Below are 20,904 nucleotides of genomic sequence, written 5' to 3' on the forward strand. Positions count from 1 at the left end.
ACACCCTGGATTCGCTCATCCAGGAAATTCCTAAACCTGCTCCGAGCGTGGAATTCCAATCCCAAAATCCTGGGATTTTCATTTTTCTGGGAAATTTTGGATGGGAAGGGAGCCGTGATTCCAATCCTGATTTTTTCACACCTTAATGGATAAAGGAGGAATTGGAAAACTCCAAAAAACCCCGGGATCAGCAGTGGGAATGTTGGGAATCAGGATGGGATCCCAGGAAATTCCGGTTTAGGATTCTCCAGGCTCACTGGGATGGGCCGGGAGAGGCCGGAATTCCCAGGGAATTCCCAAGGCTGCTCCAGCTCTGGATTGCCGCTGCCGGAATTTCTCCCGGAGGCAACGGAAGCGCTCCGGCTCCACCCACGGGTGCCGGGAATGTTTCATTCCCGAGATTTGGCAGCCCTGGGAGCAGGATCAGGGATTTTTTGTGGATTTTGGAGCCAGCGGGGCCGGTTGGGGTTTGGCCCCTTCCGGCTTTTCCAAGGGTTTGTCCCGATGTTCCGGAGCTCCGGCAGCAGGGGGAGCAGTTCCCGTGGTGGCCTTGGGAATTGGTGGCCTTGGAGTGACCTGTGTGTCCCCATCCAGGATTTCCCGTCCCCATCCAAACCTTCCCATCCCACATTTCCCATCCTGATCCAACATCTCCCGTCCCAGTCCAACATTCCCCATCCAAAATTTCCAATCCAACATTTCCATCTCGATCCAACATTTCCCATCTTCATCCAGCATTTCCCATCCCCATCCAAACATTTCCATCCAACATTTCCCAACCTGATCCAACATTTCCCAACTTGATCCAACATTTCCCAACCTGATCCAACATTTCCATCCCCATGCAACATTTCCCATCCAACATTTTTATCCCAATCCAACATTTCCATTCCCATCCAACATTTCCATTCCCACATTTCCATCCCTATCCAACATTTCCATCCTGATCCAACATTCCCGCTCCAATCCAACATTCCCATCTCTGTCCCGTGGCCTGGAGCCCCCTCCCAGGCGGAGGCACAGCAGCTCCAGAGCGATCCCAAAATCCAGGATCCTCCGGGTTCATCCCGCTGCTGCTCCTGCCCAGGACATCCCAAAATATTTCTGGGAGTGTTTTCCAAACGTTCCTTGAGCTCTGTCAGCACCCAGAGAGACCCAATCCCCAAATCCCGAAATTCCCCGATCCCCAAATCCCCCAATCGCAGGGAATCCTCCTGCTGGATCCTGTCCCAAATTTCCATCGGGATTTGGGAATATCTTACCTCGAGGAATCCCAGGGTTCCGTCCCATTCCCAACATTCCATTGGAGCCAGCTGAGATTTGGGAATGTTTACCCATTGTTCCATCCCATTCCTGATTTTCCATGGATTTGGGAATATTTGTCCCACCATTTTCCAGAATTCCTGGAGTTTTTCCTCCGAGCTGATGGAAGCATTCCCAGAAATTCCTCAGAGTCAATCCCAGATTCCCACAGCATTTTCCATAATCCCATTCCCAATCTCTGGGAATAAAAGGGAGGAGCTGGAATTCCCAATCATGGACCTGGAATTCCCAGCCCAGAATTCCCGGAGTTTTTCCTCTGAGCCCATGGGAGTATTCCCAGAAAATCCTCAGAGCCAATCCCAGATCTCCAAAGCGTTTTCCAAAATCCCATTCCCAAATCTCTGGAAATAAGAGGAAGGAGCTGGAATTCCCAATCGTGGAGCTGGAATTCCCAGCCTGGAATTCCCAGAAAATCTTCAGAGCCTTTCCCAGATTTCCATAACCTCTTCCACAAGGAAAGAATTCCATTCCTAAAGCTCTGGGAATAAAAGGGCAGAGCTGGAATTCCATGGACAGGAATGAGCTGGAATTTCCAGCCCAGGATTCCCAGAGTTGCCATTCCCAGAAAATCCTCGGAGCCAATCCCAGATTTGCATTCCCTCTTCCAAAAGGAAGAAATTCCAGCATCCCAAAGCTCTGGGACTAAAAGGGAGGAGCTGGAATTCCCAGCCCAGAATTCCCAGAGTTGATATTCCCAGAAAATCCTCTGATCCAGATCAAGAGTTTAGATTCCCAAATCTCTGGGAATAAGAGGAAGGAGCTGGAATTCCCAATCATCAACCTGGAATTCCCAGCTCAGAATTCCCAGCCCAGAATTCCCTGAGCTGGTATTCCCAGAAAATCCTCTGAGCCAGATCCCCAAAAAAAAAAAAAAAAAAAAAAAAAAAAAAAAATCCTTTAAAAATATATTTTTAGGAACAAAAACCTCTTTGAAAACCCTATTTTTTAGTAAAAAAATCCTTAAATAAATTTTTTTAGGTAAAAAAGGTCCTTGAAAACCACATTTTTAGGAAAAAATAATTTAAAAATCTATTTTTAAAGAAAAAAAATCCTTTTAAAAAGGGGTTTATAAGAAAAGAATTCCTTTATAAAAAAAAAAAAAAAGGGTTATTCAGGAGAAAGAAATGCCTTTAAAACAGAGGGGTTTTAAGGAAAATAATCCTTTAAAAATATATTTTTAGGAAAAATAATTCCTTTTAAACCGTAATTTTTAGCAAAAAAAAAACCTTAAAAAAAAAACCTTAAAAAAATATATTTCTTAGGGAAAAAAAAATCCTTAAAAAAAGGGGGGGGGGGATTTTGGAGGAAAAAAATCCTTTATTTAAAAAAAGAAAAGGTTTTTTTAAGAGAAAGAAATTCCTTTTAAAAAAAGAGGGGATTTTTGGAAAAAAAAATTAAAAATTTTTTTTAGGAAAAAAATTCCTTATTTTTTTTTTAAGGAAAAGAAGTCCATATATATATATGAAAAAAATCCTTAAGAAAAACAAAACCAAAACAGTTTTCATAGGAAAAAAGGAATTCCTTTTTTTTTTTTTTTTAAGGGATTTTTAGGAAAAAGAAAATCCTTTTAAAAATGGGTGCGGTAGAGAAAAAAACCCTTAAGAATATATATTTTTAGGGAAAGAAATTCCTTTAAAAATATATTTTTAGGGGCAAAAATCCTTTAAAAATAGATTTTTTTAGGAAAAAAATCCGTTAAAATATCTATTTTTTTAGGAAAAAAAGTTCTTAAGAAAATATTTTTTTAAATAATTCTTAGGATTAAATGTTTGAATAAATAAATTAAATATTAAAATTTAAATAAATTCCTTCAATAATTTGATTTTCGGAATCGAGGGGAATCGGGGCCCTGGAAGCGGCGGAAAAGCCGCGGCGCTCCCGAGCCCCCTTCCCGGGGCTCCGCCACGGCCGCCGCTCGTAATTAATTCATTAATTAGCCGAGCGCTGCCCGCCGGGAAAGGCTGCGAGGAGCACGGACAGGCCGGGGTGGGACCCTGGAAAACCTGGGAAGCAGGAAAAGCCGGGAAAAACAGCCTGGGGATGCTAAAGAACCGGAAAATCCAGCCTGGGAATCGTGAAAAAACGGAAAATTCAGCCTGGGAATCCTGAAAAGCCTGGAAATCCAGCCTGGAAAGCCTGAAAATCTTAAAAAGCCTGAAAAGCCTGAAAAATCCTAAAAAGCCTGAAATGCCTGAAAACCAAGCCTGGAAATCCTAAAAATCCTGAAAATTCTGAAAATCCTGAAAATCCTGAAAATCCAAATATTCCTAAAAAGCCTGAAAAGCCTGAAAAATCCTAAAAAGCCTGAAAATCCTAAAAAGACTGAAAAAGCTGAAAATCTTGAAAATCTCAAAAATCAAGCCTGGAAATCCCAAAGATCCTGAAAATCCCAGAAATCCTGAAAAGCCTGCAAATCCCAGAAATCCAGCCTGAAAAGCCTGAAAATCTTAAAAAGCCTGAAATGCCTGAAAACCAAGCCTGGAAATCCTAAAAATCCTGAAAATTCTGAAAATCCTGAAAATCCTGAAAATCCAAATATTCCTAAAAAGCCTGGAAAGCCTGGAAAGCCTGAAAATACAAAAAAAAAAAAAAAAGGACTGAAAATCTCATAAAAGCCTGAAAAGTCTGAAAACCAAGCCTGGAAATCTTAAAAAGACTCAAAATCCAAATATTCCTAAAAAGCCTGAAAATCCTGAAAAACCTCAAAAGCCCAAAAATCCTCAAAAATCTCAAAAATCCAGCCTGAAAATCCTCAAAATCTCAAAAATCCAGCCTGAAAGTCCTAAAAATCCTGAAAATCTTAAAAAGGCTGAAAATCCAAATATTCCTAAAAAGGCTGAAAAGCCTGGAAATCGTCAAAATCTTGAAAATCCAAAAAAATCAAACCTGGAAATCCTGAAAAGCCTGAAAATCCTAAAAATCCCCAAAAGTTGGAAAAGCCTGAAAATCAACCCTGGAAATCCTAAAAATCCTGAAAATCCTAAAAAGCCTGAAAATCTGAAAAAGACGGAAAAGCCTGAAAATTCCGAAAATTCTAAAAGTCCTGAAAATCCTGGAAATTGTGAAAATAAATCCTGACAGTCCTAAAAATCCTGAAAATCGTGAAAAACCTGAAAAGCCTGAAAATCTTAAAAAGCCGGAAAAGCCTGAAAATCCAGCCAGGAAATCCTAAAACTCCTGAAAATTCCTAAAACTCCTGAAAATTCCTAAAAATCTTAAAAATTCCTAAAAATCCTGGAAATCCCGAAAATCCTAAAAATCCTAAAAAGTCTGGAAATCCTAAAAATCCTGAAAAGCCCCAAAATCCTGAAAGTCCCGGGAGCAAAAATCGGAATCCGAAAATCCCAGAATCTCGGGAGGCGGCTCGGGAGGGGAGGATGGCGCCGGAGCCCATCCGGAATTCTTTGGGAATTTCCTGCCTGGTCCTGGCAAAATCCAGGATTTCCCTGGCGCAGCTGATCGAGGTGAGGCGGGAAAAATGGGAATGGGAAGGAAAATAGGAATGGGGTGGGGAAAAATGGGAATGGGGAGGGAAAAATGGGAATGGGAATGGAAAAGTGGGAATGAAGATGGGAAAATGGGAATGAGGCTGGGAAAAAAATGGGAATGGAAAAAAATGGGAATGGGGCAGGAAAAGCAGGAATGAGAATGGGAAAATGGGAATGAGGCTGGGAAAAAGTGGGAATGAGGGGTGGGAAATTTGGAATGGGGTTGGAAAAGTGGGAATGAGGGTGGAAAAAAATTGGGAATGAGGCTAGAAAAGCAGGAATGAGGCGGGAAAAGTGGGAATGGGGATGGGAAAATGGGAATGAGGTGGGAAATTTGGGAATGGGGCTGGGAAATGTGGGAATGGGGTGGGGAAAAAAAATGGGAATGAGGCTGGAAAAGCGGGAGTAGGGGTGGGAATGAGGCTGGGAAAATGGGAATGGGGCTGGAAAAGTGGGAAGGAGGTGGGAAAATTGGAATGGGAAAAGCGAGAATGGGGATGGGAAATTGGGAATGAGGATGGCAAATTGGGAATGGGGATGGGAAAAAGCAGGAATGAAGGGTGGGAATGAGGCAGGAAAAAAATTGGAATGGGGCTGGAAAAAATGTGGTAATGAGGGTGGGAAGCTGGGAATGGGGCTGGAAAAGCAGGAATGGGGCTGGAAAAGCGGGAATGAGGAGTTTTCCCTGCAGAACAGCCCCGGGATTTCAGGTGGATCCAAGAAATTCCTGAGGGGTTTTTTTCAGGAATTTTTGGCGCTTCCCAAAGGGTGAAATTGGGAATTTCGCGGGGTTTTTCCCAATTTTCCAACAATTTGAGGAGCAGGGATTTAAAAAAATAATAATAAAGAAAAATCATAGTAAAAGGATTTTTAGGGAATGATCCCGAAATCTCCGATTGCCACCAGATATTCCCAAGGGAAATCTTTGGGATGAATTTTTGCTCCTCCCCCCTCACCTCCTTCCCTCCCATCCTGCCAAAAAGTCCTGGAATTCCAAGAGAATTCCCAAAACAAAATTTTTAAAAAGAGATTTTCCTTTAAGGGTGACTCAGCATCCCCGCTCCTGGAAAATCCGGGAATGAGCCCTGAGGGCCATTCCAGAGGGAAATTCCTGCCTGGAAAAGAGAAGGAAATGAAATAAAAATGCCAAAACTTTCGCTTTTCCCCCTCGGGATCCTTTCCCAGCATTTCCAGCCTCTCATTCCCTGCTTTTCCTGAGTTTTTTTCTGAGATTCCAGGTCCCTCATCCTTCCCTTTCCCAGATTTTTTTTTTTTATTCTAGAATTTCCAGCCTCTCATCCCCTCCCTTTCCAGATTTTTTTCCAGGATTTTGGGCCTCTAATTCCCTTCCTTTTCCAGGATTTTTCCCAGGATTTCAGGATCCTTGTCCTTGCCCTTCCCAGATAATTTTTTCCCAGAATTTCCAGCCTCTCATCCCTTCCTTTTCCAGACTTTTTCCAGGATTTGGGGCCTCTCATCCCTCCTTTTCCTGATTTTTTTCTCCAGGATTTCCAGTCTCTTATCCCCACCTTTTTCCAGGATTTTCCCCCAGAACTTCCAATCTCTGCCCCCTGCACTTTTCCAGGATTTTTCCAAGGATTCCCAGCCTCTCGTCCCTCTCTTTCCATATTTTTCCCAGGATTTCCCTTTCCATATTTTCCCACTTTTCTCAGCCTCCCATTCCCAATTTTTCCTGCTTTTCCCCCTTCCCCACCCCCAGGAACATTCCAGAAATCCTCACCGAGGGCTCCAGGGATCCTTTCCGAGCTCCGGGAGCAATTCCATCTTTTCCGAGCTGCCTGAGGGGGAAACGAGGCAGAACATTCCCTGAGAGTGCAGAATTCCCGAGGTTCTGCTTCCCTGAATCCCAAGGGCGAGGCAGGCAGGTGGAAAAATTCCCGTCTCTTATCCAGGGAAAATTCCTGTCCCTTTTATCCCAGATAAATCCCAGGGAAAAATACCCATCCCTTTTATCCCAGGGAAAATTTCCTTTTATCCCAGATAAACCCCAGGGAAAGTTTCCCATTCCTTTTATTCCAGATAAATCCCAGGGAAAATTTCCCATCCCTTTTATCCCAAGGAAAATTTCCCGTCCCTTTTATCCCAGGAAAAATTTCCCTTTTATCCCAGATAAATCCCAGGAAAATTTCCCATTCCTTTTAATCCAGGGGAAAATTCCCATTCTTTTTATCCCAAGGAAAATTTCCATCCCTTTTATCCCAGGAAAAATTTCCCATCCATTTTATCCCACGGGAAAAAATTCCCAGGGAAAATTTCCCAGTCCTTTTATCCAAAACTATTCCCAGAGAAAAATTCCCATCCCTTTTTTCACGGAAAAAAATTTCCATTCCTTTTATCCCAGACAAATCCCAGGGGAAAATTCCCTTTTATCCCAGATAAATCCCAGGGAAGATTCCCATTCCATTTTATCTCAGGGAAATCCCAAGGAAAAAATAAAAATAAAAATAAATTAAAAATAAAATTTAAAATAAAATTAAAATAAAATTAAATCAAATTAAAAAGAAACATAACATAAAAATAAAAACAAAAATAAAACCAAAATAAAACCAAAACCAAAATAAAAATGAAACCAAAATAAAAATAAAAATACAAATAAAAAATACAAATAAAAAATACAAATAAAAAACCAAATAAAAATACAAATAAAAATAATTAAATGAAAATAAAGATAAAAATGAAAACAAATACCAAAAACAAAAACAAAAACAAAAACAAAAACAAAAATAAAAATAAAAATAAAAATAAAAATAAAAATAAAAATAAAAATAAAAATAAAAATAAAAATAAAAATAAAAATAAAAATAAAAAACAAAAACAAAAATAAAAATGAGTGGCCAATTACCGGAGCGCTTCGTTAACGAGTTAATTTTGTTAATTAAAGGCCACGACGGCGCCGCCGAAGCCGAAGCCGGCGCCGGTGACGTCGGAGACCGTGGTGATCTGGGGGCTGCGGCTCTGGCAGGTGGTCGGGATCTTCGCGCTCTTCGTGCTCTCCATCAGTGAGTACGGGATTCCCGGGATTCCCGGGATTCCCGCGGGAAAACTCCCGTCCCTCAGGGAGTCCGGAATTCCCAATTTTCCGGAATTCACATGGGAAAATTTCTGGCCCTCAGTGAGTCCGGAATTCCCAGAATTGCCGGAATTCTTGCGGGAAAACTCCCATCCATCAGTGAGTCCTGGAATTCCCAGAATTCCTGGAATTCCCTCAGGCAAACTCCCTTCTGTCAGTGAGTCTGTAATCCCTGGAATTCCCAGGATTCCCACAGGAAAACTCCCTTGTCTTGTTGAGTCTTGGAATTCCAGAATACCTGGAATTCCCTCAGGGAAACTCCCGTCTGTCAGTGAGTCTGTAATTCCTGGAATTCCCAGGATTCCCACAGGAAAACTCCCTTGTCTTGTTGAGTCTTGGAATTCCAGAATTCCTGGAATTCCCTCGGGAAAACTCTTGTCTGTCAGTGAGTCTGGAATTCCTGGAATTCCCAGGATTCCCGCAGGAAAACTCCCTTGTCTTGTTGAGTCTTGGAATTCCAGAATTCCTGGAATTCCCTCGGGAAAACTCTTGTCTGTCAGTGAGTCCTGGAATTCCCGGGATTCCCTCAGGAAAACTCCCATGCATCAGTGAGTCCTCAATTCCCAAATTCCCAGAATTCTTGCGGGAAAATTCCCATCTGTCATTGAGTTCGGAATTCTGGAATTCCCAGGACTCCCTTGGGAAAATTCCCACTGGTCAGTGAGTCCAGAATTCCCAGAATTCCCATGGGAAAAGTCCCGTCCATCAGTCAGTCTGGAGTTAGGGAATGTTTTGAGCTGGGAATTTGGGAATGTTTTGGGTTCAGAATCAGGGAATGTTTTGGGAATCAGGGAATGATTTGGGAGGGAATCAGGGAATTGTGGAATGTTTTGGGTTGGGCATCAGGGAATGTTTTGAGTTGAGAATTTGGGAAAGTTTTAAGCTGGGAATCAGGGAATTCTTTGGGAATCAGGGAATGATTTGGTTCAAAATCAGGGAATGTTTTGGGTTGAGAATCAGGGAATGCTTTGGGTGGGAATCCAGGAATGTTTTGGCTTGGCAATTTAGATTCAGGGAAAGTTTTGGGAATCAGGGAATTCACTATGAATCAGGGAATGCTTTGGGTTCCAAATCATGGAATGTTTTGAGTTGGGAATCGTGGAATGCTTTGGGGGGGATCAGGAAATGCTTTGGGTTCAAAATAATGGAATTCTTTGGGAGTCAGGGAATGCTTTGGGAATCAGGGAATGAACCTCCCAGACCATTTCATCCCAGCCCTCTGGATACTCCCAACAGAAGGAATTTCGGGGGTTTTACCTCTGGAATATTTGGAATTCCAACATTTCCCATTTGGTTTTAACTCATTTATTTTAAATCCCGTCTTTTTTCCTCCATTCACTGGGATGGGCTCGGGCTCCATCCGAACATTCCCAACTGGAATTTCATCCCTGTGCAATTCCCACTTGGAGGAAAGCTCTTGGCATTCCCAAATTTCCCTCAGGAATTTGGAACCCCTTGGAATGTCTTGGGTGGGAATGGCCCTTCAAGGCGGTTTCATTCCATGATTTTCATGGGAAGGGAAAAGTTCCCAAGGGAATTTTGGGAGTTTTACCACCGGAATGTTTGGAATTCCAAGATTTTCCGTTGGGTTTTGGAGGGGATTTTAAACCTGCAGGATTTTGAACCTGGAAGTGTCGAGGAAAAATCTGGGAAAAATCTGGGAAAATTGAGAATATCCCGAGGGGAATGGGACCCATGGAAATCGTCCAGGTCTGGTTCCTGATTCCAGAAATTCCGGGACAAATCTGAAATTCCAGATAAAGGAATTGTTTCAAGGGGAAGCAGGGAATTGAAATTCCCAAATCCAGCTTAAAAATCCTGAATTCTAAACCCGAATTCCCAAATGGGGCAAAATCCCAAATTCCCAAATCTGGCAAAATCCCTAAACTCCAAACTGAGGCAAAAAGCCTAAATCCCAAAAGGAGGGAGATAACCGAATCCCAAAACTGCGGAAAATCCTAATTCCAAACTCAGGGAAATAACCAAATCCCAAAAACCAGCCGAAATCCCTAAATTCCAAACCCTTGGAATTCCCAAACCAGGCAAAATCCCAAATTTCAAACCAGACAAAATCCTAAATTCCAAATCCAGGGAATTCTCAACTCGGGCAAAATCTCAAATCCCAAACTAGGCAAAATCCTTAAATCCCAAATGAGGGAAATAATTCAATCCCAAACCAGGCAAAATCCCAAATTCTCAAACCAGGCAAAATCCCAAATTCTCAAACCAGGCAAAATCCTGAATTTCAAATCCAGGGAATTCCTAAACCAGGCAAAATCCCAAACTGAGAAAAATCCCAAATCCCCAAATTAGGGAAATAACTTAAATCTCAAAATCAAACAAAATCCTAAATCCCAAAACCAGGAAAATATAGAATATAGAATATAGAATATAGAATATAGAATATATAGTAATATCATAAGATATTTAATTTCTGTTCTAGTTTTAATTAACAAGAATAACACTAATATTTAAATTATTTTAACATTTAAATATTTTAATGTTTAATATTATTATGATTACAATAAATATGTTATAAAATAGATAATTTTTAATATTTATAATATATAATAGATACCATTCAATAAATATTTTACATATTAATATAGTGGTAATAATAGTAGTAATAGTATTACTAATAGTAACAATAATAATAACAATAATTGCAATAATAATTGTAATAATAATCGTAATAATATATAAATATAAATATAAATATAAATATAAATATAAATATAAATATAAATATAAATATAAATATAAATATAAATATAAATATAAATATAGTAATAATAATAATAATAATAATAATAATAGTAACAACAACAATAATAATAATAATAAACTGTAAATCTGCTCCAAGTCTGGCTTCCAGCACATTCCACACGGTGGCACCATCCCATAAAAAACGGTGGAAAATCCGAATCCCAAATTTTCTTTACCCTTCTTTCCTGGGAAAACGATCGAAATCACAACAGGAGGGGATTTTTGGGAATGCGAAACCAGGAAAAATTTGATTTTTTCCCTGAAATCCAGGGGTTTTCCCATCTCTCCTGAAGGACCTGGACCCAAATTCCTGGGGATTCTTATGGAAAGAATTCCCTGACAGACCCATCCATCCCTTTTTCCGAAATTCCAAACCAGGCAAAATCCCTAATTCCCAAAATTAGGGAAACACCCAAATTCCACAGCCAGGTAAAATCCCAAATCTCTTTTTCCTGAATTCCTCGGGATCCCTATGGAGAGAATTCCCTGTCAGGCCCGTCCATTGTTTTTCCTGGAACTTCCGCTCTGGGATTGGATCCTCACCCCTCAGCCTGGCCTTGGACACTCCCAGGGATCCAGGGGCCAAATCCGGGTTTTCCTCTCCCATTCCTGATAACTCCCCCACAATTCCCTGTTTCCCATTCCCAGTTAAATCCTGGTTTCTCCTTCCCAGTTCCCAATAACTCACCCAGAATTCCACATTTCCTATTCCAAATAACTCCCCCAGAATTCCCTGTTTCCCATTCCCAATCCCAGTTAAACCCTCATTTCTCCCTCTCCATTCCTAGTAACCCACCCACAATTCCACATTGCCCATTCCCAGGAACTCCCCCAGAAATCCTCTTTTCCATTCCAAATAACTCCTCCAGAATTCCCTGTTTTCCATTCCCAACAACTCACCAGAATTCCCTGTTTCCCACTCCCAGTTATCACCCAGAATTCCGTGTTTCCCATTCCCCATAGCCCACCCAGAATTCCACATTTCCCATTCCCAGTTAAATCCTCGCTTCTCCCTCTCAGTTCCCAGGAACTCCCTCAGAATTCCTCTTTCCCATTCCCAATAACTCCCCCAGAATCCCATATTTCTCATTCCCAATAACACCCCCAGAATTCCATTCCCCATTCCCAGTTATCCCCCAGAATTCCACATTTCGCATTCCCAAATCTCACCGGAATTCCCTGTTTCCTATTCCAAATCCCACCGGCATTCCCTGTTTCCCATTCCCAGTTATCCCCCAGAACTCCCTGTTCCCCATTCCAAACATCTCACCAGAATTCCATGTTTCCCAGTTATTCCCCCAAAGTTCCACATTTCCCATTCCCAATAACTCCCCCAGAATTCCACATTTCCCATTCCCACATCTCACCGGCATTCCCCATTTCCCCTTCCCAGTTATCCCCCAGAATTCCCTCTTTCCCATTCCCAGTTATCCCATCGGCATTCGCTCTTTCCCATTCCCAGTTATCAACCAGAATTCCCCATTTCCCATTCCAAATAACTCCCCCAGAATTCCCTGTTTCCCATTCCCAAATGCCACTGGAATTCCCCGTTTCCCATTCCCAGTTATTCCCCAGCATTCCCGTTTCCCATTCCCAGTTATCCCACCGACATTCCCGTTTCCCATTCCCAGTTATCCCCTGGCATTCCCTGTTTCCCATTCCCAGTTATCCCCCAGAATTCCCTGTTTCCCATTCCCAGTTATCCCACCGGCATTCCCTCTTTCCCATTCCCAGTTATCCCACCGGCATTCCCATTTCCCATCCCGAGTTATCAACCAGAATTCCCCATTTCCCATTCCCAATAACTCCCCCAGAATTCCCTGTTTCCCATTCCCAAATGCCACTGGAATTCCCCGTTTCCCCTTCCCAGTTATTCCCCCAGCATTCCCTGTTTCCCATTCCCAGTTATCCCCCAGCATTCCCGTTTCCCATTCCCAGTTATCCCACTGGCATTCCCTGTTTCCCATTCCCAAATCCCACTGGCATTCCCTGTTTCCCAGTTATCCCACTGGCATTCCCTGTTTCCCAGTTATCCCAGCGGCATTCCCTGTTTCCCAGTTATCCCAGCGGCATTTCCCATTCCCAGTTATCCCACTGGCATTCCCTGTTTCCCAGTTATCCCAGCGGCATTCCCTGTTTCCCAGTTATCCACCGGATTCCCTGTTTCCCAGTTATCCACCGGATTCCCTGTTTCCCAGTTATCCCAGCGGCATTCCCTGTTTCCCAGTTATCCCACCAGCATTCCCTGTTTCCCAGTTATCCCAGCGGCATTCCCTGTTTCCCAGTTATCTCACCAGCATTCCCTGTTTCCCAGTTATCCCAGCGGCATTCCCTGTTTCCCAGTTATCCCACCGGCATTCCCTGTTTCCTAGTTATCCCAGCGGCATTCCCTGTTTCCCAGTTATCCCAGCGGCATTCCCTGTTTCCCAGTTATCCACCGGATTCCCTGTTTCCCAGTTATCCCACCGGCATTCCCCGTTTCCCAGTTATCCCACCGGCATTCCCTGTTTCCCAGTTATCCCAGCGGCATTCCCTGTTTCCCAGTTATCACGCTGTGCTGCATCTTCAAGTGCCGCATCCCGCGCACGCGGAAGGAGATCGAGGCGCGCTACGCCCAGCGCAAGGCGGCCAAGAACTACGCCGACAAGCTGGACACCGTGCCGCCGCTCAACGAGCTCACCGACATTCCCGGAGGTAATTCCCGCTTTTCTTCGGGATTCGGGGAGTGCAGAGTCCCCCAATGAGCACAGCGACATTCCTGGAGGTAATTCCCGCTTTTCTTTGGGATTCAGGGAGCGCAGAGTCCCTCAATAAACTCAGTGACATTCCTGGAGGTAATTCCAAAATTTTTTGGGATTCTGGGAGTGCTAAGTTCTTCAATGAGCTCACCGACATTCCCAGAGGTAATTCCCGCTTTTCTTTGGGATTCTGGGAGCACAAAGTCTCTCAACGAGCTCAGCGACATTCCTGGAGATAATTCCCGCTTTTCTTCGGGATTCGGGGAGTGCAGAGTCCCCCAATGAGCACAGCGACATTCCTGGAGGCAATTCCCGCTTTTCTTTGGTATTCAGGGAGCGCAGAGTCCCTCAATAAACTCAGTGACATTCCTGGAGGTGATTCAAAAATTTTTGGGGATTCTGGGAGTGCTAAGTTCTTCAATGAGCTCACTGACATTCCTGGAGGTAATTCCCGCTTTTCTTTGGGATTCGGGGAGCGCAAAGTCCCCCAGTGAGCTCACCGACATTCCCGGAGGTAATTCCTGCTTTTCTTTGGGATTCTGGGAGCTCAGAGTCCCCCAATGATTTCACTGACATTCCCAGAGGTAATTCCCGCTTTTGGCGGGTAATTCTCACTTTTTGGAGGTAATTCCCACTTTTTGGGGGATTCTGGCAGCGCAAAGTCCCTCAATGAGCTCAGTGACATTCCTGGAAACAATTCCTACTTTTGGGGGGTAATTCCCACTTTTTTGGGAGATTCTGGGAACCCAGTCCCTCAACAAGCTCAGTGACATTCCCGGAGGTAATTCCTGCTTTTGGGGGTGATTCTGGGAGCACAAAATCCCTCAGTGAGCTCATCCAACATTCCTGGACATAATTCCTGCTTTTTGGGGGGATTGTGGCAGCACCAAGTCCCTCAATGAGCTCAGCGACATTCCTGGACATAATTCCCACTATTTTTTGGGATTCCTGGAACACAAAATTGCTCAATAAGCTCATCCAACATTCCTGGACATAATTCCTACTTTTTTTTGGGATTGTGGCAGCACAAAGTCCCTCAATGAGCTCAGCAACATTCCCAGAGGTAATTCCCACTTTTGGGGGGTAATTCCCGCTTTTTTGGAGCCCAGTCCTTCAACAAGCTCAGCGACATTCCTGGAGGTAATTCCTGCTTTTTTGGGGGGAATGTGGCAGTGCTAAGTCCCTCGACAATCTCACCAGCATTCCCAGAGGTAATTCCCACTTTTTTTGGGGGATTCTGGCAGCCCAAAATTCCCCCCATGGTGCCACCACCAAGATCAACACCCACCCCCCGCCCCCGCAGTGAGGACTGAGGGCAGCAGATCAGGATTTTGGGATAAAATCCTTTGGAAAAGTGGGAATTCGCCCATCGGTTTGAGTTGGAATCCTTCCTTCATTCCCAAATTAAGGTTGGAAAAGCCCGTCAAATCCATCAAATCCCATTTTGAACCAAATCCCACCAAAAGCCCCTGAAATTCCTGATTTTTGAACCCTTCCAGGCAGGGTGATTCCAACATTTCCCAATCCTCAATCACTCATCCAATTAGGAATTTTTTCCCCCTAATATTCCAATTAGGAATCACTCTTCCAATCAGGAATTTTATTTCCTTAATAGTCCAAAAATGGAATCACTCTTCCAATTAGGATTTTTTTTCCCCTGATATTCCAATTAGGAATCACTCTTCCAATCAATAGTTTTATTTCCCTAATATTCCAATCCTCAGTCACACTTCCAATTTGGGTTTTTTTTTTCCCCTAATATTCCAAAAATGGAATCCCTCTTCCAATTAGGATTTTTATTTCCCTAATATTCCAATTAGGAATCACTCTTCCAATCAGGAATTTTTTTTCCCTGACATTCAATCCAAACCTTTCCTGGGGTAACTGGAGGCCAAATTTCCCATCCCTTTCCACCCCTCCCTTCCCATCAGGGCATTCACAAGAGAATTCCATACTGAAAATTCCGGGCAGGAATTTGGACTCATTGAAGGCTCATGGGTTGGGGGGATCCCAGGAGCTCTGGAATTCCACATTCCCGGTTTTTTTCCTGCTGGAATGTCTCTTCTCCTGCTGCTCTCACTCTCCTTCCCGATTCCGTAGGCTCTCCCGAAAATCTCCTCCCTCTCTCTGGCCACGTCCAGGCCCGGCCTCTCCGCTCCCTGCCCGTGCTGAAGGAAGAGGACGAGATGCTTCTCCAAGGAATTTAGGGAATGATTCCCGCCTGCCTGTGCCTTCTCTTTCCCAAGGGAACCCTTGGATTTTCTGCTTCTCCATCCCTGGATTTCTCCTTTTTTTTCTCAACACTTTTTCATGGCTTTTTCCCTCTTTCCTGTGTCTCTCCGGGAGCTGGAATTCCATAAAAACGGCATTTCCGTAATTTGGGATGTGCCACTTCAATCTGCAGGAAAGAGGCAGATCCCAGCACTGCAGGAATTCGGGAATTCAGCAATTCCTTGGAGAAATTCACTCCAGCAAAATGCAGAATTAAGAGTTGAACAACAGGAATTTGCACAAATCCCAGGATTTCCGGGTTGTCCGGATATCTGACCCAAAACTGGGAATTCCCTCTGGAGCCAAATCCAATCCATGAATAAATCCTTGTCCTTCCACTCAATCCTTGTCCTTGGAGTTAATCCTTGTGGGAGGAGATGCCACTCCAAGGAATTCAGGGAATGAGTCTTCTCTTTTCCAAGGGGATCCATCGACCTTTGGATTTTCTGCTTCTTCTTTCCAAAAAAAATCTCACCAGGATGGGAAAATCCCCAGTAGGAATATTTTCCCTTTATCCCAGATTTCCAGCTGGAATTTCGACAATTCCTGGCTCGTTTAATCGACATCAATCCCTTCCCTGTTTTTGTTTTTGTTTTTTTTCTTTTTACCCTTGGAAACAGCTCAGGTGGCGGAAGAAAAAAAAGAGGAAGAAGTTCCCACGGTGTCCGGAAAAGTGGACAAGGCTCAGGGAAAGAAGGACGGATCCAAAGACTCCAAGAAAAAGGACGGGGAGAAGGAGCAGAAGGAAGAAGCCAAGAAGGAAGGGAAGGACGGAGCCAAAAAAAAGGATGGAGAAAAGGGGGGGAAAGGGGAAAAAGAGGAAAAAGGAGGGAAAGGAGACAAGGGGGAAAAGGAAAAGGGGGAAAAGGGAAAGGACACAAACGACAAGAAACAGGGGAAAAAGGGGGAAAAAGACGGCGAAGCTGGAAAATCCGGAGGCGCCAAAACCGATGGAAAAGGCAGCGGGAATTCCAAAGCTCCGGCAAAGAAGAAGTGACCTGGAAGGACAGAGCTGGAATTTTTGGGGGGAATTTTCCAGCAAATTGCCGCGGGAGGAGCCCTTGGAGCGGGATGTGCCTTTCCCGATATTCCCGCGGGACGCTGCTGGATGCATAGATTTATTCCTGTTTGCATCTGCCAGGATCCGGCTCTCCAAAGGAAAAACGGGAATTGGGGTGGACAAGAAAGGAAAAGCTCCAGCGGGAATGGAATAGAACCGACCCGGAAGCCGGGAGGGGAATGAGGGGTTTGGATAAATGTGGGAATGCTCGGGGATGAGGATCCTGACTAAAAAAAAATGGGATTCATCCCAAATTTCTGCTTCCAGAGGAGCTGGAGGAGTTGGATAAAGATTTCCTGGCACTCAGCATCTCCTCATGGGGAGTTTTAGGGATTATGGAAATTCTGGGAAGATCCCAAAGGATGGAATTCTCCAAAGCCTGGCTCCTGTGGATTCTAAGAGTTTTTTGGACACACGGAAATTTTTCCTTCCTTCTCCGGCACCTCTTTCCCTGGATTGCACCAGGAATTCCATCTTTTCTAGGAGATATATCTACATTTTCCTGATTTTTTTGCTGAGGAAAGCCAGGAATTCTGCTCTGCTTCCATGTGGCTGCTTCTCCCTCCCTTCCCGGGAATTCCTGTGGGGTGGATTTATCGGGAGCGGCGTTTTCTGGCTGCTTCGGGAATATTCCAGCAATTTCTGCCTTAAAAGTTCCAGCTGGGGGGGATCTAAATCCACATTTTTGGGGGGGATACCATGGAAAATCTTGGGATAATTCAAACTGGGGATATCCTGGAATTCTCCATAGGGAGAATTCCCTCCAATCCCTTGTCCGTGGGAATGGGATTTAGTTTTTGTTTAATTGATTTTATTCCATTTTCCTGCTGGTTTTCCAAGCCAGATTTATCGCTGCCAAGATATTTCCCATTTTTCCCACTTTTCCTTGTCTCAGTTTTCCTTCCCTTTCTCTCCTGCCCGCCTCATCTTGGTGGGAAACGAAAAATGGAGGGAATTTTCTGTTGGGATGAGGTCGCTCAGCTCCACAAAATCCCAAAATTCCAGAGCTCCTGAAAATGTGGGGAAAACTAATATTTGGGAAGAGAAGGATCAGTGCTCCAGGGAAATCTGGAATTCCAGGGTTGGGAATTCTGCCCCTGGACACAGAGGAGCCTTAAACTTCCATCCTTGGAGTGGCACCACTGGAAAAATGGGAATACGGATCCAAAAATGAGATTTCTCTGGAATTTCCATCCCAATCCCAATTTTTCAAGGCCCTGTTTAATCAGGAATCCCCACCAAAAAAGGGTTTTTCCATTGGACTCAGGCTTTGCTCCCTGGGATCTGCCGGATCCGTGGGAATTTTGGGAAGGGAATTCATGCCTTGAAAACTCCGGGATGGGATCCAGCTGGGATCGGGGCAGGAAAACTCGGATTCCCCATCCTGCACTTGGAATTACGCAGGAAATTTGGGATGTGGCTCCGTTTGGAGAGGAGCGGATTTATTCCCGATCCAAAGGGTTCCAGGAGGAAAATCCGCTCCTTTCCTTTTCCGTGGAATTCCTTCTCCCTCATCCAACTTCCATCCCTATCCCGTTAAAAATCATCAAAATCCCAAATAAAATATTCACTGAGATTGGGGAATCCTCTGAGATCCACCTCAGTCCCTTTTTTTGGAAGGAAAAATTCCAAATCCTGTGGATCAGATCTGAAAAATTTGTGAGAATGCCTTATTGACTAAAAAAAAAAAAAAGGTATTTTCCATTTTAAAAAACTATCCTTTGGGAATTATTGGGTTTGGAATTAGCAGGGTGGGGGTGGAATGAGGGGAATCCATCCTTGGGATCTGGGAATCCAATCCTGGGATTTGGGAATCTGTTCCTCGGATTTGGGAAGCCCTCACTGGGGTTTGGGAATCCGCTCCTGGGATTTGGGAATCCATTTTTGGAAAATGGGAATCCATCCCTGGGATTTGGGAATTCATTCCTGAGATCTGGGAATCCATTCCTGAGATTTGAGAATCCAATCATGGGATTTGGGAATCCATCCCTGGGATTCAGAGATCCACCCTTGGGATCAGGAACCCATTCCTGGAATTGGTGAATCCATTCCTGGAATTTGTGAATTCCTTCCCGGGATTTGGGAATCCATCCCTGGGATTGGGGAATCCATTCCTGGGATTTGGGAATCCACTCTTGGGTTTTGGGAATCCGTTTTTGGGATTTGGGAATCCATCCCTGGGATCTGGGAATCTGTTCCTGGAATCAGGGAAGCAGTTCCTTGGATTGGGGAATCCATCCCTGGGATTTGAGAATCATTTTTGGCATTTGGGAATCCATTCCTGGAGTTTCCAGGGATCATCCTGGCCTTAAAACTCATCCCAAATCCTGAAGCGGAATGAGAAGAAATTCCCAGCCTCCATCAGATGTTTTCTCTGTTCCGGTGGGATTTGGGAAGTCAGGAAGTGAAAAAAAGATGGAAAATTCCAGCCAGGAGCAATTCCAGCTTCTTTGGGAGTTGCTTTTCCACCAGCAGGTGGAGAAGTTGCCTTGGAAAAGCCACAGGCACAGGAAGGGATTTTTATTGGAGAATGGGATTTATCATCCCGGATTTGGGTGGAAATGGAATTCCAGAGGCCAAAAGTTGCATTTCATTCCCAGAAATCCAGGGAATAATGACAGGATCACTCATTTCCTTGGATTCAGGTGATGCTGACTCAGAGGTGACCTCATCACTCTCACAACTCCCTGAGAGGTGCCTGTGTCAGGTGGGGTTGGGCTCTTTCTCCAGGCAGCACCGAGAGAAAGAGAGGACACAGCCTCAGGCTGTGCCAAGGGAAATACAGGCTGGATATTAGGGAAAAGTTTTTTTACAGGAAGAACAATAAAGTACTGGAATGGTCTGGATGATCGGAATGGTGGAGTCACCATCCCTGGATGTGTTTAAGGAAAGCCTGGATGTGGCACTGGTGTCGTGGTTTAGTTGAGGTGTTGGGGCTGGGTTGGACTCGATGATCCTGGAGGCCTCTTCCAACCTGGTGATTCCATGATTCTGTGATTCCATAATTCCGTGAATCCATGATTCCATGATTCTGTGATTCCATCATTCTGTGATTCCGTGATTCCATCATTCCGTCATTCTGTGATTCCGTCATTCTGTGATTCCATCATTCTGTCATTCTTTGATTCCATGATTCCGTGATTGTGTGATTCTGTGATTCCGTCATTCCATCATTCTGTGTGATTCCGTGATTCCGTGATTCCATCATTCTGTCATTCCGTGATTCCATGAGTCTGTGTGATTCTGTGTGATTCCGTGATTCCGTGATTCCAATATTCTGTGTGATTCTGTGATTCCAATATTCTGTGTGATTCCGTGATTCCGTGATTCCGTGATTCTGTGATTCTGTGATTCCTTCATTCCGTCATTCCATCATTCCCTGATTCCTCCCTCTCCTGCCCAGACCTGTCTGGGATCCATGGGATCCATCCTCATGGAAACATCTGGCTATCCTTTGGCAAAGCTGGGGCGTTCCGTGGGTTGGACGTTCAGGGAATGCTGGAATGTCGGAACTTTAGGCATTCCTGGGAGCCAGGTGGCTTCGGAGCGCTTCTCCTGCTTTTCCACGGAATCATGGAATGGTTTCCATCGAGTCCAGGCTTTAAACCGCTTCCCCATGGACAATAAATCCCTCCAAACCTCCCTGGGCACTTCCAGTCCTTGGCCACCTTTTCCATGAGGAAATTCCTGCTGATCCTGAACATCTCCTGCTCATTCCCTCTCCTCCTGTCCCTGCTCTCTGGGAGCAAATCCCAAATCCCCATCTGCCAGGGACATGGCCAGGAATAAAAGGATCAGGGAGCCTCATCCAGGCTGGAATTCTGCAAAACCAGGGAAACGTAAAAAAAAGAGGAGTGGTTTCCATGGCAACCTTTCATCCCTGCTCTCACCATTCCTGGTCCCATTCCCTGTTTTTTTTTTTTCTTCTCAGCCCTTCCCTGTCCCAGTTTGTCACCTTGGGAAAGCCAAGGAAAAGAGAAACTCCCCCGGATCCTGCCTGGGAATTGCTGCTCTTGGAGCTTTTCCCTTTTCCTTTTAGGATTTGGCACCGGGAATTTGGGATATCACCGGGAACAGAGCAGGTTTGGGTTGGAGATCAATTCTGCACTGCCTGGGAGGATATTTGGGATTTGAGGGATTTCTGGGATCAGAGCTCTGACTTGGAGG

The 20,904-nt window shown here is 44.2% G+C and overlaps 1 protein-coding gene across 3 annotated transcripts; it reads left to right on the plus strand.

The window, feature by feature from the left end:
• The first annotated feature begins 3,608 nt into the window (after positions 1 to 3,608).
• On the plus strand, positions 3,609 to 20,594 carry TMIE (transmembrane inner ear). Of its 3 annotated transcripts, none has more exons than XM_063417464.1 (4): positions 3,609 to 4,787; positions 7,714 to 7,831; positions 13,213 to 13,362; positions 16,303 to 20,594. In XM_063417464.1, the coding sequence occupies exons 1-4, from the start codon at positions 4,701 to 4,703 to the stop codon at positions 16,791 to 16,793; spliced, it is 846 nt and encodes a 281-aa protein (XP_063273534.1). In that variant the 5' UTR covers positions 3,609 to 4,700; the 3' UTR covers positions 16,794 to 20,594. The 3 variants fall into 3 exon arrangements, with proteins under 3 accessions (XP_063273534.1, XP_063273544.1, XP_063273552.1); XM_063417474.1 differs by having other exon boundaries at positions 16,298 to 16,802; XM_063417482.1 differs by lacking the exon at positions 16,303 to 20,594 and adding an exon at positions 15,507 to 16,283.
• The last annotated feature ends 310 nt before the right edge of the window (positions 20,595 to 20,904 follow it).

This window comes from Prinia subflava, chromosome 1, assembly GCF_021018805.1.
Source record: "Prinia subflava isolate CZ2003 ecotype Zambia chromosome 1, Cam_Psub_1.2, whole genome shotgun sequence".
Classification (NCBI taxonomy): Eukaryota; Metazoa; Chordata; class Aves; order Passeriformes; family Cisticolidae; genus Prinia; species Prinia subflava.

Bases quoted from the DNA above. Each gene is read 5' to 3' on its own strand.
- TMIE (XM_063417464.1), top strand. From the start codon at position 4,701: ATGGCGCCGGAGCCCATCCGGAATTCTTTGGGAATTTCCTGCCTGGTC. The intron at 4,788-7,713 runs GTGAGGCGGGAA...TGTTAATTAAAG, and splicing joins CCCTGGCGCAGCTGATCGAG to GCCACGACGGCGCCGCCGAA. The intron at 7,832-13,212 runs GTGAGTACGGGA...CCTGTTTCCCAG, and splicing joins GCTCTTCGTGCTCTCCATCA to TTATCACGCTGTGCTGCATC.